Here is a 23,276-nt window from a genome sequence, read left to right on the forward strand (position 1 = left end):
ATTCATCCTCCCAATCCCACTTCCGAGGCATCACAGGTGGTCGTTGTCTCAGGAGCCAGAACCTGCAGAATAAGCCAGTATTAAGCCAACTCCACGCAGCCCTCTCTTATGTGCCACATATATTGACAAAGCGTGAGGGCTTTGGCTTTGATTACTCTATGTACAATAAATCAAAAGTGGAGTTAACAGCAGCTGGGCTCTAAACACTCAACAATTGTATCTGAGATTAAAGATGCAGTACTACTGAGCTTTGCACAAAGAAAACTCTAGTGAATGACAACAGAGCGTCACTTGAAACTGCTCTCTACACTGCACTTACACATATAAAGTGCTTATAAAGACACAGATCCAATAACTAATGATTACACTGAGGTAATCCACATTGGCAAAGGTTTCATAACTCATGCTCACCCAACAAATCTTTCATGCTAGGAAACTGCAATTACAGTCCCACATATTGTGCATTTCTTCTCTTCCACCTCAGATGTAATTTTGCTGTTATACATTTATATTACACAGACAGGCGAAAGAAAGAAAGCAGCAGAACAGATAGATGATATTATGGAGCTGCACACAACAGCTAATGTGGATTCTTACTGAAATTAGATCACCGTTCATATTGTAGCACTAGGTTTTTTCTGACTGAAACACCTAATTTATCCAAATAGATTATTTCAGATGCATTATTTTCACCAGGCTTAAACCTTGCACTAAATTCAAGCAATCTCAGATTCAGAATCTTACAATTCTTATTTCTTTGCAAACGAATCACCTCATGTCATTTCCGCTGGTATGGGTTTAGCCGTGATGCTGCCAACCGCCACACCAAACATCTCATACAAAAAAATCATCGCTGTCACATTAGACTTATTATACATATGTAGAATATAGAATAGGGCAGGACAAATGTCCCGCCCCCTCAAATCAAAGTTTACGAAGCTTCAGGAGGTAGAGAAAAGATAAATGAGCGTAAAGTTTCCCGTTCACTTCTGTGGGGGCACAGACACACCACACCGTGCCCCCATAGTATTAAAAGTAGGACAGAAATCCAGGCATGTACCCCCCCCCCCCCCCCCCCAACACACCGCAACACCAACAGATCAATTCCACAGGAAAAACTGAGTAATATTTTATAAATTTGTGCAAGATGCAAAGGGACGCCTGGCCTACTTCCCCCTTAGATCTAAAGCTACTTCAGTTTCTTGTTCAGTGCATTAATTTTTGTGTGTTAATTTCAATGTGCATGTATGTGGTCACGTTTCATCCCTTTACTATGTCTATAAGTTTAAGGATGCATTTTTGTGTATATCAAGTTGACATTTTTTATTTTATGCTAATTCATTATTTACTTTTTTTTTAATCTGCATTTCTTAATGCCTCTTAATCTTCCTCTGATTTTTTTTTTTTGTAGTTTTATTTTTTAGTGTCTGTTTACAGATAATGTTCAATTTAAGTAGGTACTCATTTCTACTTTTTTCCCCATTATCTGACAAAATGTAACACAGTGGAAAGCTGCTGTTGTAATACATGCCCACTTAGTAAAAATAAAAACAGAATTTAAAAAGGAAACCAGACCAGAAGACATGCCCACAATAAAAGCCCTCGACTGTGGGCCCTGAACACAGCGCTCTGATCATGACTGCCTGCAGCTTTCACTGGATTTTAGACTTTTAAAAGGGACCTTCAGAAACCTTGTAGTGGTTACCTGATAGTTTCACTATTGATTTTCAGGTTTTTCCTGATCTCCTTCAAACATATATGCACATGGTACCAGGTTCTTCTCACAGACCTTATAACCCCATATAAGCTGGACTGAGGGTCCTGGGCTGCTGCTGCTGCCTTCTGGATGCTCTAAAGCCCAGATTAAAAACATCAGGCTGCTTCCATCAGGACTCCTGCACAAAGAATCCATTGAAGTTTGATGATTTCTTCAAATCCCCTTTAAAATCTCAGCTACCACATTTATGTCAAGCTCTTCTTTAGTCTTGCCTTTTGCTATTGACATTATTCAGAAATGTGTACTTCATAGAGTTGTTTCAAACAAAGAAGTGTTATCAGGTTTTCACAGGGATTGTTGAACTACACAACCCAAAAAAAAAAGATTAAAGAGGAGATTTCACAAACTATTGGTATTAACAGATAGTGACCAATTGGTAATACCAGACTTCTGAATTAGGAGGACTGATTTGGAGGGAAAGAACTGAAAAATTACATCTACAATCACTGATATTTGTTACAGTGACTTTCATATTTAAATTTATTGCTTAATTCCATTGAATATTCAAAATGTCACAAATGGTTGATTTCAGTTTCATCTATGGTCGAAACATACAGCAAATTACAACAGTAGTTTTTGTGCCAGTTACTTTTGTACTGTTTAATAATGTATTTATTTTACACTTTTTGGATGCATCCAGAGACCTCGGGTATATCGCTCACCATAGCAGGAGTGAATCACAGCACATCTCAAAATTTGACAGAAATGTTCACTTGGACTCAGTAGCTGTTTCTGATATGGGCAAAGTGGGAAAGCGCCCAAGGCAGCATTTCATGTGCCATGAGCTCTTTAAAATAAATGTATGTTATTTGCACGTCAAGTCAGTCTATCACAGTGTGCCAGGGTATTGGCCAAACGGCGCCCCCTCTGTTGTGCAGGCGCCCTGGTTGCTAAGATGGTGCCGCACAGAAACAGTGAGAGAAGGGGGAAGGGGGCGGGTGGGACGGTTCACCTCTGGGGGGGGGCACTCAAGGAGGAACTCGCCTGGTGTCATTCACCACTAGAACCACCACTGCTTGGACTCAAGGGGCAAGAACAAAAACGTCGATGACCAAAGGTCCCAGTTCAAAGCCTGTGACTTCATGTATGTCCATTCTCATGACCATATTATCTCTGGAACACCTTGAGGGAACTTATTCCAATCTGGCACAAACATTCACAGGTTCTACAGGGTTGGCTAATCACATTCTGGTGGCCAAAGGTCAACAGTCAAGCTTTTGCTGTGACCTCCCTGCTGGCTTTCTTTCACAATTAATATCCCATAAAACTTGTAATTTTGGGAACCATTATTGTGGCTTAAAACAAGAATCCTCTATTACACATGTTGGGCAATCTCATTTAAATGCCTGCACAATTCTATTTGATTGTTGGGTAGGGGTGCACGATATGGCAAAAATATCATATCACAGTTTTTAAAAAATAAAATCACAGTCTTAATTTTATCACGATTCTTTACATTGATCTTTGAGACTAATTTGCAAATTTCTGAATAGTGCAACCAAACAATTTCCCTACGTTAAACATAGCCCTAAAAAAAATAAAACAGACCATTTAGCCCAAAGAACCTTCCAGAACATTTTTAATTTAAATAGTTTGTACAATTTTGCCAACAACATAAGCATAATAAAATGTAAACAACACTCTAAGTGCGCTCTTGCAACATAAAAACTAAACTGCTCTTGGTTTTTAAAGTAGCTTTCAATAAACACGGTAAAAAAAGTTTAAAGAATAAAAATAAAAGAAATACAGAAGAAAACATCAATGGAGAAATGCCTGTTTCAAATAATAAGGCTTACAGAACAGGTGGTTGGTAATTCTGGTTTTTCAACTGGTAATCAGTGTACTGGGTGGTCTGGGATGGAAGAAGAAATTCAAAATGAGAAGAAGAAGAATCCAGGCACTCCAAAAAAGTATCAATGTGGAAAGTACATGCTCCTCTTCTCATACAGAGTGCCTTTACTAAATGCTTGCGTTAAAGTCATTTGCTTCTGTTTAATTACCTCCATCAGGAGTTATTGGGATCACTTTGCTTTGTGTGTTTGCGTGCGTGTTTGTTTGTTTGTTAGCAAGATAACTCAAAAAGTTATGGACGGATTCTCATGAAATTTTCAGGAAATGTTAATACTGGCACAAGGAAGAAATGATTACATTTTGGTGGTGATCGGGGTGGGGGGTGATCTGCCTTGGCGGAGGTCTGCGCTCTCCCAGTGCTTTTCTTTTTCTGTCTTTTCAGCTAAATGAACAGGTTCGTACTGTTGTCATTTGTTATTCTAAGAGTAACAACATGACAGACCTGCACGGGTTCAAGGGTCATTAAACAAACGTCCTACCCCCTCAAATTAAATTTTCTGAAGGTGAGGAAAAAGGAAGATGAGTTGCACAACAGCGGGAGGCTTAAAGGGGTCATATTTTGCTAAACCCACTTGTATTAGTCTTTGGTAGATTTATTTGTGTATTTGGGGACCCTAACAGGGCTGTAAGAAAATATCAGTTCTGCAATACATGGTGATATTTCATTTCACAATACTGTATTGATATTAACAAGTACTGTAGTGATATTTTTTGGTATTTATTCAAATGCAGATATGGCAGAGGTTCATGTTGCTTTTTTGTTTTTCTTTGTTTATATCTTATTTATTATTATTTAACAATGTTTTATTAAATAATAATTATTTGAATCATCCTAAAAGCACTTTTTACTGTCTGAGAGGCAGATGGTAGTTCCTTTGTTGGGACTGAACTAAAATAATGCTCTGATGTTAGTTGTGAACTAACAGAATCTGAACAGGATCTGAAACTGTAATGTCTGTAAAACACAATTTCAGTTTGAACAAGAGCCCAAGCAATTAAATGGCCAGCCAATTATAGCATATCACCAATTAATCAACATCTGCCAATATGTAGCCGATATATTAACTTTTTGTTGTGCAGAGATTCTGTCACTCGCTGCTCCTGTGTGTGTGTGTGTGTGTGTGTGTGTGTGTGTGTGTGCTGCCCAGAGAATAAGAGGAACTTTAAAGCGAGTTAGTTTCACTGTCACTCGGACAATGACGCTATCACCCCCCCACACACAATGACATAGTCACAGAAGTACACCCCCTCCCACCCCCCCAGCGCTCTGACAAGGATGGACTGATCCCCCACCCCACCCCCCCCGACATCCCACCCAGGTGAAAATCACAGACCACTACCGCGCGCTCTGACGAGGATTGACCGCTAAACGCCCCCCGCTCTGAAAATCATGCCCCCCCCAGTCTTATGAAGTATTCACCCCCCACACACACACCCATGTCCATGCACTTCCTGTCTCCCTCACAGTTTCATTCTGCCAGCAGGCCTGGGTGTTAATAATGTAGGGGAGACTGGGGACTGTTGTAACTCGGGTCAGTTGTAACTCTTCCAGTTGCTCCAATCAGAAACAACTTAGGACTCACTTAATTCTTTCTGCACATGCTCAGTTTAGTCCTTAGTCCACATAAGAAGTTGTAGTGCCGTGAGGCAGACACATCAAAATTTGTGAGTGAAAACAGAATTTTGTGCTCAGTCATATTTTTTGCTCTAATTATGTTTGTGATTGCATAGTTTGCATTTGAAAGTTGTGTAAATTATATTTGTGAGATAAACAAAGATTTATGCAACTGTTTATCCACCTGTCCACAATTATCTAATATAAGACTATTATATCCTGTGTAGATCAGTGTTCTTATTTCATATATCGGCCAATACATCAGTTATCGGCCAATATATTGGATATTGGCTTTTTTTAGCCCTCAATATTGGTATCGGCCCCAAAAATCCCATATCAGTCGGGCTCTAGTTTGAACACAGGAACATTTTGTGATATAACATTAGATCCTGTTGGGATCAAATAAAAATATGTTTAGTATTTGTGCAGATTTGTGGTGTAATTCAGTTCTTCAAGGAAATAATCATTTAAAAAAAAGAAACAAAAAATTGCCTTTTTAACAGTATCATGATATATCATGATATATCGTATTGTGATCCTAGTATTGTGATTTGTATCATATCGCCAGATTCTTGCCAATACACAGCCCTTGACCCTAATAGTTCATACAGTTGAATTTGAACCCTCCAGATGCTGCAAAGTTATCTTTATATTCATTTTGACAAAAATCGAGTGGATTTCTACAACCCCTTATGAACCCCCCAGACCCCTCAGTTTCATCTGGATCCGGTCTGTTGTCAGTTCCCAGAGTCAGAACCAGACATGGAGAAGCTGCGTTCAGCTTCTATACTCCACACGTCTGGAACAAACTTCCAGAAAACCTCAGATCAGCTGAAACCTTCAGTTTATTTAAATCCAGGTTCCAGACCCACCTGTTCTCAGCTGCATTTGAACAGAGTTTGGATTCATCAGTTCACATCTGCACTGTTCCTTGTAAGCTAAAAGTTTTTATCCGTTTTATCTGCTTGTCTGTTTTATCTGTTTCTATTCATCTGATTTTTTTGTTAGTTTTTTTCATGCCTATACTTTTTTTTGCTTCTGCCGTAATGCTTTTAATGTTTTATGTAAAGCACTTTGAATTGTCTTGTACATGAAATGTGCTATAGAAATAAACCTGCCTCACCTTTCAATTCCTGCTTAATTTAAATGTCTATAACTAGTTGCGTTATGACATTTGCACATACAAGGTCAACTCTTCCGATGAACATTTCTCTGAGTATGCCATAATTGTTTGTCAGCAGCAGCAGTTGTAGTCCAAACTGAAAATCTGTCCAAACTTCCAGTCGATTACCTAAAATGTTCAGTTGTTGGTTGAACGAGACAGAGCAGCACAGTCAACAACCTGGAGGGGGCGGGGTGTAAAGTGGCTCATGTGCATTTAAAGGGCCAGCGCTCAAAACTACCTTTCTTGTGTCACTACTAGGGATGCAAATTATTGATTAATTCATTAATCAATAGTTGGTTGCCCTTATCGATCAATTAACGATTAATTGACAGGTGGCAATTTTCCTGAGAACCTGAATTTCTTTTTCAATACGATACTATAAGAATAAAATAAGACACTAAGAATAAAAGCTAAATATTATTTATACACTTCATGATAAAAGCATGTCATATTCCTTAATGATTGATTTATTGAACCATTGGATACAGTCAGTGTTTCCTGTGGAATTCATCTGGTGATGTGACAGTGTGTTATGGGGGGGGTACACGCACGTGCATTTCATGGGGGGGGGGGGGCGGGGGGCACTAACACACACGCGGTACGGCCGGGGTTGTGTGCATGTTGGGGTACGGTGCAGTCCGTGCCTCCACAGAAGTGAAACTGAAACTTTTCACTCATGTATCTTTTCTCCACCTCCTGAAGCTTCACAAATGCTTTACATCCCTGTGGCCTGAATCAGGATCCTGGAGGATGTTTTCAACTTCTGTCACTGACCGTGGACTAGACCAACCTCCAGGGAAATGCTACAATACCGACCCCACATTTGTGCGTGTATTTATTCAGGGGTGCACTGCTCCCATAAACAGACAGGCTGGTCTGTGTTTGGTCCAACATGTCCATAACGACATTCTAACTCATCAACGCCATGATCCGGTTCAATGACCGCGGCGTCGCAGTGTGGACAAACCGCCAGCCTTCGGACAGGTGTGGACAGGCGGAAAAGGGCAACTAACTGACAATTAATAATTTAATCGAGCAAACTCTTATCGACAATTAATCATTAGTCGATTAATTGTTTACATCCCTAGTCAATACTCAAAAATAGGGTTGAAGATGGACCTGCAGAGTTGAATAAATGAAGAATTCAGACCCAAGCAGAGCATTTACAGTTTATGTAGACCACAGGGAAATGTTTGAAAATGCATAATTCCATTTTAAAAAGCTAAATATCACTCCTTTAAGTCTTAAGTTTCAGTTTCACTTTATACGGTCATATGGCGTGCGTGTACTCATTGTGGGTTACATACGGCACTGACACCCCCCCCCATTCCATGATCTCTCTGCTTTGCTGGATCGTCGATACAGTCTAATCCTTCACGATCTAATATCATATCACACACCCCTATTGTCGGGGTAATGTGAATAGAGTTTGACATAATATTTGACTCAACACACTTGGTTTAGTAAGTAAACTGCTGTGGGAAAGAACATTCAGTCAGATAATGGCACATGGAAACAAGCACAGTAAGATGGAGAATAAGAGGGAAAAGGAGAGAGAGAGAGAGCGAGAGATCATGAAAGTTGTCTTTTCAGATGGTAATCGCATGGTCTCTGAACTCAACTGGCATCCAAACCAGGAAAACCGTTTTCTTTGGCAACTGTCAAGTCTCTCTCTCTCCCTCTCTGGAGAACTCTCATGCACACATCCCATCCTCCTCGCCTTCCTTTTATTTTGAAACTCCCCTTCTTTTGCCACGAACATATTGTGCAAATGGAGCAACAGCTGCAAAAGTGTTTCAAAAAGGTGAGAAATGACAATAAAGACGAAACCAAAATCATGAGCACAGTAAAGAAAACAAGTGCATTATAAAACCAAGCCTCTTTATCAAAGACAAACAATAATTTGACGGTCCCTCAGGGCCTCCTTTTACACCGGATGGTAGTGTTTGGCCCTGTTCCATTTCAGAGCTGGCTGATGAACCCGGCCGATTGTGGAACACATGGTTGGCTCCGCACAGTGGACTCGGGTGATTGACACACTGATCAACTACAAAAATGACCAACAATAACAAACAGTTCTGTTTTGGCAGCAGTGTGGCTTTTTGAAGGCAAACCCCTCCAGATTCCTTGCTTTAATTTGCAGCTCTGTGCAATGGTCATCAGTTGCCATAAATCAGTTTAAATGCAGTCATTGTGTCGAGCTTGGATATTCAAAAAACAAGAGAAAAAAAATTTGAACAAAACAGAGGGCAGAGTACGGGTCTAGTTATTTTTCAGACACTTGAGTGACCCTGGTTCATGTTAAATGGGAGGGCTGGCTGTTGGCAGGCTGAACAGGAGGGGATCTGGACCCTCAGATCTGTTGTTTTGGGGTTTTGCAATAATAAGCAGAGCACTCTCAATTTCTCTTTCAACTAAGGTTCACTTCACTTCCCCTGCCAGCAATTAGTCTCCAGAATGCTATTTGTCAAAAGCCGAGCTGTTCGTTTCCACTGGTCTGCCCCCACCAGCTCTTGTTACAATTGACTGTTTCCTGCACAGAGAAAGCATAAGCCTATTGGAAGAAGAGGAAGCAGGAGCAGCAGCTGGCCCAGACCACAGCCTGACAATGTGGAGAAATGTCTGAGAATGGAGAGGTGACAAAATGGCATTAACAAACCTGAAATCTGCCACAGTGAGCAGTTCCTACCTCTGGGTTATTAAAAAACAAACAAACACACGCACAAAAAAAAAAACAAAAAAAAAACATGGCTCATAAAGGAAACCATTTCTTGAGGCATTTGGGAGTTCAGTATTGCAGAAAATAGGTCAATCATGGCATGACAACTATTGATTTTCGTTGCAACATCTGACAAAGTAAATGTGCTGTAAACAAATACGATGAAGGAAGCTACTCAATAAAGTAATGAGAGCTGGACTCCTTCTGACAGAGCCGTGAAATGTAGCTTCACAAAACCCCTGAGGTGTTACATCTATATGGCACACGGACTGTCATTTTTCCTCCATTTTCCAGATGATTACAGGCGAGGCATTGGGGTACTTCACCGAGCGCTAGTGAGGTAAGAAACCTATTGTATCTGGGTTGCAAGGGACCTGGAGAGTCATCAAACAGCCAGACATTTTCTTGGTAAATCATCAGCAGAGAGGGAACTTTTGAGAGTGCAATTAACAACCTCAAGGTCAGACTTCTCAGGAGAGTTAGCCCTGAATATAAAAAAACCTCAGGCAGTCTCGCTCTCCCTCTCTCACCGTTATCTTCACCGCTCCACACTCTCAGACACTCTTTCCATCTCCCTCTTCTTCTCTTCACATACATTTCATTCACTCTGCTCCCTTGTTACTCCCAGTCCTCTTTCCACCACCTCCACCACCACCACCACCACCCCAAACTCCATTTCATAGTAAACTTTACTTTGTGTTTCCCCCAGTGCTGGAGTCGGGCTGAAAATCGGTTGCAGGTGTGGAGAGGATGAGAGCCATGGATCTTAATCCTGAGGCAATAATGGAGTTGTGCACTGAAGAGGTCATGATGGGAATATCTGTGAATGGAGCTCAGGCACATACCATGTTCATCACATGTAGGACAAATGAACTTTTCATGTACTTCATTGTGAGAGCTACAGGTTATAAACTGAGTTAAAATAACTTTTTTTTGTTTTGCAGTTGCTTTGACTTAGCACTAGACAAGCACAATAGATCTCAGGAGTCCCAGGCTTTACAGTACTATACATACTTCTACTGAAATCTCATTTCTTTTCTGTTGGCTAAGACGTGGTGTTCCATTAAAAGAAATCTGAAGGGCTATGCACACCAACAAAGATATCAATGGGATTACTTTCTGCAACAGAAATTGGAAGAACATTGTTAGTGTCTAGGGATGTAACGATTACCAGCATAACGATAAACCGCAGTAAAATTGCAGACTGTTAGTATTACCGTTTAAATTCTAATTCTCATGATAACCGTGTTTGATTACTGCACTTTTAGGGGAAAAAACCCTATGTAAAGATCTGCTTTTATGTCAGATATTTGAGTATAGTTTTAATTTATGACAATTTTATTTTTTTATACCTAATATTTAGAACCAATATTCACTTTTAAAGTCTTTGAAAAGGTTCGTTAAGCATCTGTGTGTTATTTATGCAATAAATTACATACATTTTTTAAAACAGATTTCATATTTTTGTGTGTCTTTCTCCTTCTGTGTTGATATAGTAGGTTAAAGTGAAAAAATAATAGGCAGTTGATATAAATGAAGTTGTGCTAAAAAATCTGGTATTGGAATCTGGTACCCGGTACTAGTTTTTTGGTATCTGTTCTGCCGAGGTTCCAAAACGGTGGGAGAGATACTAAAACGTGACGTGTAAACACTGCAGACCACTGGTTGGCCAGAGTTGTCTCTGTGTCATTGTGTCTTCAGTGTGCGACTAGGGCTGTGTATTGGCAAGAATCTGGTGATACCATACAAATCACAATACTAGGATCACGATACAATATATAACGATATATAATGATACTGTTTAAAGGCATTTTTTTGTTTCTTTTTTTAAATGATCATTTCCTTGAAGATTTGAATTACACCAGAAATCTGCACAAATACTAAACACATTTTTATTTGATCCCAACAGGATCTAATGTTATATCACAAAATGTTCGTGTGTTCAAACTGAAATTCTGTTTTACAGACATTACAGTTTCAGATCCTGTTCAAATGTTCTGATTGTATTAGTTCACAACTAACATCAGAACAGTATTTGAGTTCAATCCCAACAAAGGAACTAACATTATTTAATAAAACAGTGTTAAATAATAATAAATAAAACATAAACAAAAACAAAAAAGAACCTCCACAATATCTGCATTTGAATAAATACCTAAAATATCAATACAGTACTTTTTAACATCGATATAATATTGTGAAATGAAATATCGCGATATATTGCAGAACCGATATTTTCTCACACCCTCATGTGCGACCCACCATTAAAAAAAAAAAAAAAAAACCGATTCGGAAGTTTACAGAAAATATACTGGTAGGTTAATCCACATGATGGCAGCCCACAAATCTACGTCCTGGTCAGTTCAAGGAGGTTGAGACATTTCTGTCCTTCGTGGCCAGTAAAAAAATTCAGCATAAGCTTGACAGGGCAACAAGTGAGTTCATCAGCAGTTCTCTGAGCAGATGCCACAGAAGTTACGTGCCAGGTCGCTATGGCGTCCAGGTACTCTACAGTCAGTAGTATTCTGTGACGGAAACAGTCTCCAGGAATAGTACCTGGTACCAGAGTCGAGTCGAGCCGGTTCCACACAGTGAAAACTGTGAGCCCCACAGTTTGTCAACGCCTTTGTCCATCATCAGTTTCTGCAGCTCTTCATACATGGTCGTGTTTCATTGTTTAAATCCAATGTGTCATTCCTGTTGGTTTCTTGTATTTATTCACTGACTGCTTTTCATTTGATTCACAAATACAGACACATAATTATTCACTAAATCTCTTTCCATTTCACTTATTGGCATTTATCTTAAATCAAGACAGCAATCCTCGAACTTCTCTTCGACTCCCAGGCATAGAAACTTTTCTGTGAGGTTTTTTTGTGCGGACAGAAAATCATACATTTTCCTTTTATGCAATTAAATTATGCAAATATTTAGACCCACTTCATCATCACCACTGTTATCACACTTTACCACAGCAGTTTGATGTAGTAACTATGACTTATTGTAACATAACTACCTGAACTGTTGATTGAGGAGCTGATATTCTGAGGTGTTTCTGACAAACACCTGAAGTTAGCCAACAACTTCTGAACCAGAACTGAGCAGTTTGCCAAAGCCTCTAACACTTGTTTCTGAAGCTGTGTTTAGTTGCTGTTTTCAATCTAATGTAGCACTTCAATTTTCTGTATTAATTCAGTTAATTCAACAAATGTTGAGGATTCAAGTTTATTTTCTGGATTTACATTAGGGGGGTTTTCTGTGCAAACTGAAAATGTGAATAAAACTGCTGGAAACACACCAAGGTTACTATCCTTAACGAAAACTAACAAAATGACGAAAACTAGAATTGAAAAAAACATTTTTGTTGACTAAAATAAATAAAAACTATGCAAACCTGCTCTAAAAACAAATTAAAACTAACTGAATTAAGAGAAAAAAGTCTAAAACAAAATAAAACTAAACTATAATGAAAAATCCAAAACTATTAGAACCTTCAAACACACATACAGTTATGGCCACAGTTTTTGTTCTTGGTGTGGATGACCCATAAGAAGGTATAAACTACCTAAACTTAAACTTGAACTTATGAATGACATTTAAAGTCTACATGACAATATTCATCACTTTAACCAGCACCACAACAAATGATGGGATGGGAGGCCAAATTCAAGTCATATCTAGTCGTATACTGAGCACATACAGACCTGCTGTGACGATGCCAAAGGCGTCCTCCCTACATACCGCCTTGACATACAGTTACTTTTTCCTTTTGTACCTGGCAGGAGAAGACTAAATCCCTTAATGGGAGGTATAGAATGAAACAGATTCAGCTCTGCACCAGCTGGTAAAGCACACCACAAAAACACAAGATGACAACTTTAAGTAAACGTCTGAGCTGGTATGTCACAACACAAAAGACTGTGGATGTATTTTTATCCCAGCTGTCTCTAACCCTACACAGCTCACAGACTGTTTTTTACTCATCTGAGAACTACTGAAGACGATTTCCAAAATGACTGGTCAGATCAAAGACAAGCATTCCTGTTGGCCAGGGAGTCGGTTTGATTCTGACATCGGTGGGGACGCAAAAGTGCTTGAAGGCAGCACTCCTGAAAGTTGATGTTTTTTTTGCATTTGTGATCATAATTTCAAGCAAAAAAGGCTTTTACTTTCAATTATTACATGGAATTTATTCCCCAAAAATATGGATAAAATCACATCTAGAATCACTTTTACAATCTGAGGTTTTATTGTATTTTCCCCACAAATTTTCTTTGTTTTTTTAAACAGCTGCTCTTCCATAGAAATACATGAAAATAATAAGTAAAGTAACTTTTCAAAGTGTTTCTGTTTGTCATTAAATAGTGTCTTTTCTTCAGTATCTGTGTTGAGCCTCTACAGTTCTAGACCCTTGAACTAACTTACACTGGGACTCCTATACAAGTGTCTTCTGTCCAGTTTTCTTTTCTTTGACGTCCTTTACATCCTAATTACCGAGCACACACACACACGTCCAAATGTCCATGTAAATGACTCCACTGATATTCAAATCTGTCTAGTTGATGTGACTCAGGCAGAACAAATACAAACATATTGAAAACTGACGTTAGCGCTCCAACTGCAGGTTCCTTTTACAAGTAGATGGAGTGACAGCGGGGACGACCAATCACATGTACGTCAGCAAAACCAAAGAGCCAATCGGACAGTGATATTTACGTTAGAGGCGGGACTTCTAGCAGAGACCGATTGTCAACCCTTTGTGTGCCAGAATCATGGACTAAACACTACAGACAGCAGTTGGACTGATAGCACTGGTCTACAATTTTTTAGAAATGATTTGCTTCAGAGATTAAATGTGCTAAATGTTACGTATTTTAATAAGATTAATTGGAAAATAAATGACAAAAGTGCCAGTTTGCTGATGTTTTCAAGGTATATGATTAAGTGTTATTACACATATATATTGGTTTATGTACATTTATATAGTAGTTTTATAAATCTTCCACTAAATAGAACCTGTAAAGTGAATGTATTCTAATGTGCAGACAGTGTTTTGACGTAGATCCTGTAGCTCTGAGACAAATATTCCTTTTGAGTCAAACCCATTCTCTCATTAATTCTTGAATTTCACATTTTGACCCAAGGCTGTATCTTGGAAAGTTCAGCCAACCAGCATTTTTGACTTGATTTTTCTTTATCAGTGACTCTCATGTGGTAAAATTTCATTACTTTTATTCTGGAAGTATTTTCGTTGTAGACCAGTGTAATGACTACACAGTAGTGAATGGATGTTGGTAGGGACGGGTCCCTAGCCTCCCTACGCAATTCTACGCCCCTGTCTGTTGGTAATTTTAGCAAGGAAGACAACTCAGGTATGAAACACAAAATTTAGGGAGCATTTTTTACCCTAAAAAATTAAAAATATATTTTTGTTTTCAATGAATCAGTGAAAATTACACATCGAAGAAAAAATTTTGGTTGATCTGACATAAAGACAATCTCCTATGCCTTTCTTGTTGTCAGATGGTCTCATTTGGAGGATAAACAGGAACTTATAAAATGCAAGTCCCCGAGGGGAGGCTGAACTTACACAAGGGCAGGAAGATAATCAATAAGACATTTCACTATAACTATATGAGCATCAATATTGTTGCAATCGCTAAGCAAGAAGGAAATCATAGCTGGGCATAAATAAAATTTCTGTCTAGAACAGATTTTTCTTACTAATGGGTGACTGGAGAGAACACAATCAATGATTCATCACCAAATAACTTAAATGTAAAGCAAGGCTCCACATGCTGTAATAAAGCTGGTCAAATGGGTCGCTTGGCCTGTACTTTTCAGCAAGTTGCAATCGATTGAACTCATCCAGTAGGAAGAGGACAAGTACTGACAAAAGAATGTTCAGTAACAGCTTGGTGGTTTACAAGGGATTAGTGTTTCACATTTACAACGGGAAGAGTTGTTTCTTCATTAGGTGGTATTTTGCTGCCATGGACTGCTGCTTACTAATGTTTAATTGCCATATTGTTGTCCTGCTCCAGTGGTGGATTATGTTGACAATCTGAAAATGTTTGTATTTCGGAAAAAGATGTGAGAGCAATCACTGAAGACATGAGGAAGCAGCTCATGCATCATAACACAATACATGCTTTCATTTGTGTAAAATGCATTCCACACGAGCAGATACGGCTGTTAGAAAATATTGGTTCTGCAATATATCGCAATATTTCATTTCGCAATGTTGTATCAATATTAAAAAGTACTGTATCGATACGTTTAGATATTTATTCAAATGCAGATATGCCGGAGGTCCATTTTTGTTTTTTTGGTTTTCTTTATTGTTTATATCTTATTTATTATTATTCAACACTGTTTTATTAAATAATGGTTATTTGATGCATCTTAAAAGCACTTTTTACTGTCTGAGAGAAGCACATTCTGGAAGAGTTTTATACTTTCTTCCACATACAATTATTGTAGATAACATTTATCAGACATTTATCAAGACAGTGGTAGTCGTTTGTTTACCTGCTTTACGAGTTTCAGCTACTTCCTGTAGCCTTCGTCAAAGAGACGAAGAGAGAGGCAGATGTTAGTTCCTCTGTTGGGACAAAAATACTGTTCTGATGTTTGCTCTGAACTAATAGAATCTGAACATTTGAACAGGATCTGAAACTGGAATGTCTGTAAAACAGAATTTAAGTTTTACCACAGGAACATTTTGTGATATAGAATCAGATCCTGTTGGGATCAAATAAAAATGTGTTTAGTATTTGTGCAGATTTCTGGCGGAATTCAATTCTTCCAGGAAGTAATCTTTTTTTAAAATAAACAAAAAAATTGCCTTTTTAACAGTATCATGATACATTGTATTGTGATCCTAGTATTGTAATTTGTATGGTATCGCCAGATTCTTGCCAATACACAGCCCTACTATCAGATGGATTATCTACCCAACTTTACTGAACATGAAAGAGATAGCTGTTCTCCCACACAAGCTGCAAGCACATTTGTTCATACATCTCACTCAGCAATAGGGATGCAGGATATTTAAGGCCACAGTGTCTTTGTTGCAGAGCAGAAAGGCACACAAATGAGTAACTGAGTTGTTGTGTTAGTTTGTGGAATTAAGTCTTTCCTGCAGATTTAAAAGCAGCAGCAGCAGCAGCAGCAGGACACTTCATACAAAGTTCAGCAGGTTAAAGTGAACAAATAGAACAGTTTCAGTGATACCAGACTGAAGAATCACTAAAAACCCACTGACAAAAAAAGGCTAGCTCGGCCACCTCAACACTTATGACTCATGATGCACAGCAGTGAAGCCTTCATACCAGGGGTGACAGGAACTGCCGGCCTGAAGATGACCCCCCCATCTTTGATTTACTACAGGACTACCCTATTACTCAATACTCAGTATTTACAAAAGTAAGCAGTAACATCTGTTGGACCCTACCAGACATAAGTGACAGCATTGCACATTAAGACTGGATATGATCTGCCAAAAAAAAAAAAGAGGAAAAAAACCCGAGTGGCACAACTTGGTTGATCCTGAACGATGATTCGGTCCCAACTTGTGTCTGAACAGCACAAAGACTTTGCTCTGAATATTGAGCAGAGCATCGTTTCATTGACACCATCTAGTCCTGCCTTCAGCCCTTTCCTTAATCTCTGTGATTTACTGGCCTGAGGTACTGGTTTCACAATTTCACTAACCTAAAGGACTTTGACAAATAATGGAATCAAGTGAAAAGTAAATATGGTAACAAAGACAAGAAACAAGTTAGCGCTGTGAAATAAGTATAAATAAACTTGATTAGTGGGCTTTACAGTTTGCTACTACAGCAACTGTAATGTCCTTAAAATTGTCCTGCCACACAAAAAGGTTTTTACTTGTACTTTTTGAAATCTGTTCGGTCCATAGGTGTTTGTGTTACGTAGTGAATTTGAAAATCAACTGCTGCCTCCTCTGTCTGCTACTGACACTGAAAAGAAATAAGTGGAGAAATCAGGTCAATTATTAAAGCTGGTCAGTGTGACGCGTTAATGCCTGAGCTCATTACTATTCATGAGCTCGCCCCAGGTGAGACCACGCCCACAGAATTCATCTAGCTCAGTGACACTTTTCCTATACAGTAAGCTGGGGCGCCATAAAGGGGGAGGGGGGGTGAACATGACAAATTCATGGGGCCCAGCATTCCCAAGGACCCATAGAGGAGTGGAGGGGGCCCAGTGGATACAGGTTAGAAGGTGGGGAAATTCTGTGTAAGAGAAGCTCTCAGCCAGGCTCTCATTGGCTAGCTGTTAGCCAATCAGAATCAAGCAGATTAGCATGTTGAATATTCATGAGAACTGGCGCAAATCGAGCTGAGTCTTCCAGCAGGCTTTCATTACCACAGTAGAATGGATAGAAACTTGGTAACCAAGTAATTGTTTTCCACAAAAAATGTTACAGACTCCATGGTAGAACTTCAGACATTACCATAAAAGTAATGAAATATGTGTGGCAGGGCACCTTTAACACTTGGCTCTGCAGTTTAGTATGATACAACTGTTTTAAGTCAAAACTTCAAGTCCTCTAAACCATAAACCAGGGATGTCAAACATGCGTCCCGGGGGCCAAATCCGGCCTACCAAAGGTTCCAGTCCGGCCTCTGGGATGAATTTACAAAGTGTAAAAATTCCACAGTCCAGGCTGTGGAACTCATTTTAGTTCAGGTTCCACATCCAGACCAATCTGATCTACAGTCAAATAATAACAGCAGAAGAACCCACAAAAAAGAATGACTGTAGATTTTCTTCTGGGTTTGATGTGAGAAAAAAAAAAATCTTACATTATGCCGATAAATAATGACAACTTCAAACCGTTTCCTCCGCCAGGAGGTATTGTGATCACTTTGCTTTGTGTGCGTGCATGTATGTCTGTTAGCAAGAGAACTCAAAAACTTATAGATGGATTTTCAGGAAATTTTCAGGAAATGTTGATACTGGCACAAGGAAGGAATTATTCAATTTTGGTGTTGATTGGGGGGGGCAGATCTGTCTTGGCAGAGCTCTGCATTCTCTGAGTGCTTTTCTTGTTGTCTTTGTTTTAGTGCAAAAAATAACATTAAATTCTGAAAATATTTACATTTACAAACTATCCTGTAACAATAAAATGTGAATAACCTGAACAAATATGAACAACCTGAAATGTCTAAAGAAAATTCAGCCCAATTTGAACGATTTTCTTCCTGTTCCTCAGTGTTTAGTGTCTTTGTAGATCTGATCCAGAATGCACATGGAGAAATGATAAGCTGAGGCAAAATATTGTTAAAACTGCACTGATTTTTCTGAAGAAATTTCAGTTTTTTCAGGTTATTCACATTTTTTTGTTTGGAAAGTTTATAAAAGTAAGTATTATCATAATCTAATGGGGTTTTTGCACTAAAACAAAGACAACAATTTGGAGTTGTCATTATTTATAGGTTATTCTGTTATTATTTTACTGGTCCGGCACACTGCAGATCAAATTGTGCTCAATGTGGCCCCTGAAAGAAAATGAGTTTGAGAGCCCTGCCATAAACAAATTACAATAAACAGACTTAAATAAACCTTCTATACTAGCCACATAAATGTTACAAATAAACCCTTAGGCAGCCTTGTCTCTATCATTGTCTCTATGGGAAACACCACAGTGTAACTTGTATGATGGTATGTAATAAAATATACATGTAATGGAGTAAAAGTGATTCCTGTCAAATGGTATCATGTTTAGTGGGCTGCCAAAATGGCTTCAAAGAGTCTATGAAAAAAAATCAGATGTCAGGCCCAATGAAGTGTCCTATTTTTGTGATGACATATTTATGTCATAAACTCTAGATGAACTTTGCCTATATGAGCCCCGGCCAAACTCCCTCTAGGACTGGAGTCATACAGACTGTCACAGACCTGACGTATGGTACACAAATGCACAGACCGTCTTACCTAGCATGAGGGACATCAATGCTGGATGACACCACCTTGCGTTTCTGCTCCAACAGGGACACAGATCGGGTGTCGGGGTCCCGGCTGACACGCTTTACTTCAACCACTCGCTGGTCATCCGCTGCCTCTGGGCTGAGTGAGCCACCCTCCAACTTCTGGCTGTCTCCATTGCTGGAGCAGTGCTGTAGAGAGATGCAAAGACGACTAGGTCAGTCTACAGCCCTTTTTACGCAGCACTTCTGTTGCGGGAATATTTCGCCTTTGTTCCAGAACGTCTGTGTACAGGAAAAGGTGAGATCATTTGGTCCCACCTTTATCGTGGCTTTGTAATGCCTCTGGAAGTAGTAACAGAGCCGTGATAAAGGTAGGATCATGATTCCAGGACACTATGTAAAGGAACACCTCTGGTTCCATCACACCTGGAGGCCATTAGATCATTATGAGGCTTCTGCAGAGCTTAATGATGAGCTGATCACCAGCTGAACCAGGTGTGCTGGAAGAGGGAAATATCTAAACCATGCAGGATACCAGCCCTCGAGGGCGGGACTGGAATCTTAGACAGATGTCTAAGCAGTCCATGCACCATACACATGCTGAAGGTGAACCAACATGGCAGCTAAGAACAGCATCACACATACAAAGCCAGAGTTGGAAGACCCTCCATCTTCTGTAAGATTTCCAATTTGGGAGCATTTTAGATTCCCTGTAAGTGGGGGGGGGGCTTATTTCAGGAAAATTTTCAGATTCAACTTTAGCCCTGATTTTCTAATGCTCTCATGTCTTGGGAATACAAAAATGTGACAAAATTTCCAATCAAGCCCAACCCCCCCCCCCCCCATGAAAATTACTTTTTCAACCCTGAAAACATGGGATTTTTGTCAACTTTCAAACCTTCTTCACTTCTGATGAAGTACAATGTGTCAATCTGCTCATGCTGGGCCCTTAAGTGTTTTTTGTGACACATGTCATGTCTTCAGAGTGCTTTGCACTAAAAAAGGTGTAGAGTCAAGGTCCAGTTATAGGTCAAAGGTCACCCAAATGGTCCAAATGCATATTTGATGGAATTCAGCTGTTCATGTGGGTTCTTCCAAATGCTGGGCTCAGGTTCTCTCCTCAGAACACATCTACTGACCACAAACAACTGATATTCAATCAGACACATTAAACACAACTATTTACTCATGTATTCTCCATACAGACATGTTAAAAAGAACAAACAGCAGTTTCTCATGACTTTGACATTTACTTGTATATGTCCTGTTGCAGGCGACACAGTGGTGCAGTGGATAGACCTGGTGCCTCACAGACAGAAGGTCCTGGGTTCAATTCCAACACCAGTCCATGGGGGTGGGACCTTTCTGTGTGGAGTTTACATGTTCTCCTCGTGTCTGTGTGGGTTCTCTCTGGTACTCTGGCTCCTCCCACCATCCAAACACATGCTCTGATAGGTTAATTGGTTAATCTAAATCCCCCATAGGTGTGAATGTGAGTGTGACTGTTTGTCTGTATATGTTCAGTCTGTGATGACCTGGTCACATGTCCAGGGTGAACCCCACCTTTGCCTGTAAGTAGCTGGGATAGGCTCCGAACGACCCCTGTGACCCTAGTGAGGATAAAGTGGGTTCAGAAAATGAATGAATGAATGAAGTGTTAGTGATTCCCTCCTAAATGTGTGCTAGTGTTTCCTCCACACTAATGGTGGCAAATTTAAATGGAATGTACATGTTGCAATATTTTAGTCTCTAATGTGCCTTTAAAGGGCCAAAGGCCTTGGGGGGTCCCACCAGGAAACCAGAGGGAACAGAACTGAGGACAGATTTGATCAAATGTCAGAATGGTGTGAATTTTTGAAAAAACTCAGCATTTTGGTGACCTTTAACCTACAACATGACCTTGACTGTTCATAGTACAAAGTACTGTTACGATACAATATGGCGCTGACAAGATCATTAACTGTCCCATCATGAACATATTTATACACTGCACTGGACAAAAGAGTGGAGAAGCTGGGAAAGTTGCGATTTTCAGAGTTAAAAAAGTAATTTTCGAGGTGGGGGTTTTGGATGAAAACTTTTTTTAAAAATGACACAGGAGTGCTTAGAACATCTTGTTGCATCAGAAAATCAGAGCTAATGTGATATTTGATATTAAGACACCCCCCCCCACACACACACACACACACACTGTAAGTTATGTCAATAGAGTGAGACAAGTAGACAAAATTAGAGTGATACGCCGGCATTGTTTTGTGAAGATCAGTTATATTTCTAGCAACACATCCAGTTTGTGAAATTGGTCTCCTTCACTGTATCAAAAATGTATCAAACTGAAGACTCCTATAACGAAAGCATTCTTAACTGAAAGTTTTCTGTATCGTTACACCCCTATTAGTTTTGTTATCACACACAATACAAACTGTTGAAATAATCGGATAATACATTCATTCATTCATTATCTGAACCCGCTTTATCCTCACTAGGGTCATGGGGGTCGCTTGGAACCTATCCCAGCTACATAGGGGTGAAGGCGGGGTTCACCCTGGACATGTGACCAGTTCATCACAGACTGAACATATAGAGACAAACAATCCCTGTCACATTCACACCTATGGGCAATTTAGATTAACCAATTAACCTATCAGTGCATGTGTTTGGATGGTGGGAGGAGCCAGAGTACCAGAGAGAACCCACGCAGACACGGGGAGAATATGTAAACTCCACACAGAAAGGTCCCACCCCCATGGACTGGGGTTGGAATTGAACCCAGGACCTTCTTGCTGTGGGGCACCAGGTCTATCCACTGCACCACTGTGTCACTCTCTGATAATACAATATAACTTTAATATAACAGCAGATAAATACTGTTCATCTTACGTGTGCAACTCTGTGTGCATCCCTAAACAGTGCATGAGTAGAACATGTCAAAGTGACCCCTAACTTCACATCACAGCTTGTAAAAAAAATCCCACAACAGCAAGTCATAGACAGGAAAGGCATTGCAACTATGGCTAACTGAACAGTTTCTCCCAGTGGAGCAGTGGAATGAAGGTCAATGCTACGGAACTGCCTGGATTTATCTTTGGTTTTCTTTCTCCTACTATCAACAGCTTGTGACCTACATTTTAATAATAGTCATGTTTACATTTAAAACGGTTAAAGGATTACACGGTCCAATATGGTTAAAGGAACCTGCAACGTTTTGTACTCAAAAAAAGCTTAAAAGCTTTTGTACAGTGGTGGTTACCCACTTTCATTTTTTGAGATACAATGTTCTGGCAGCAACAACATCTAAGTCATTAATAAAAATATACTGCAGACTGCATCCATGACATATGAAGCCGACTGACTGCCACTCAGTAAAAAATGTCATAAATCCAAAAACTATTTCATGCCAACCATCTGTAGATCATCTACATACATACAGAGCTAGGGTTTCTGACAGGACACTACAAAAACTGATCATGGGTACAGTATTTAAAGAGACTTACATACACTTGTCATTCTTCAGGATGTTTTATTTAGAAAAAGACTCCTTCCCCAACACCCCCCCCCCCCCAAAAAAAAAAAAAGATAATGGTCATTGTCAATCACACAAGGAAGCAGCTGGGAAACAAGACTTGAGAAGTTACAGGTGAATCTTTGTATGAAGTGAAATGCAGTAATAAATGTAATGTGGCTCTGGGGTTACTTATTTTTGTAGCATCACAGTGGAAAACAGCATATAGTAAGAACTGAACCGTATGCTATTTTCAGGCCTGACACCTGACACATTTTTAAATTAGCAGCATTTTTACAAACTGATTTGGTTTATCAGATATCAGTATTGGTATTAGTATCAACGCTCTTCTTTTAATGTGCTAAATAAACGGTAAATTCTACCCAATTAACTGAAATTCAGATGAAGTCAATTATCCTCGCATCATGAACTGAATCTTAAAGTTCAGGTCAGAGTGAGCTCAGGTATACAGCTTTTGGAAAATGAGCACTACTGTTACTTTAATGACTTTGGGGACAAAAAAAGTCTGTTGAATTGTAATCAATGGAACATAATGTACATTTAGTCTGCTACAGGGGAGGAACAACAGAGAAGCCCACATGACATGACACAGGAAATGAGTCTCCCATGAAGCACCTTGTTTCCTTCAACTGTCTTCGGTTCATCCCTGAGTCCCTGTGAATGTTTC

General features: G+C 39.4%; 1 protein-coding gene across 2 annotated transcripts in view; it reads right to left on the reverse strand.

The window, feature by feature from the left end:
- Positions 1-23,276, reverse strand: part of znf704 (zinc finger protein 704) — a 127,739-nt gene that overhangs the window by 89,748 nt on the left and 14,715 nt on the right. For both annotated transcript variants that reach the window (XM_030146585.1, XM_030146586.1), the window contains exon 2: positions 19,094-19,275. In XM_030146585.1, coding sequence (XP_030002445.1) covers positions 19,094-19,275 — 182 coding nt within the window. The remainder of the gene's footprint in view (positions 1-19,093; positions 19,276-23,276) is intronic.

Source organism: Sphaeramia orbicularis, chromosome 11 (assembly GCF_902148855.1).
Source record: "Sphaeramia orbicularis chromosome 11, fSphaOr1.1, whole genome shotgun sequence".
Taxonomy (NCBI): Eukaryota; Metazoa; Chordata; class Actinopteri; order Kurtiformes; family Apogonidae; genus Sphaeramia; species Sphaeramia orbicularis.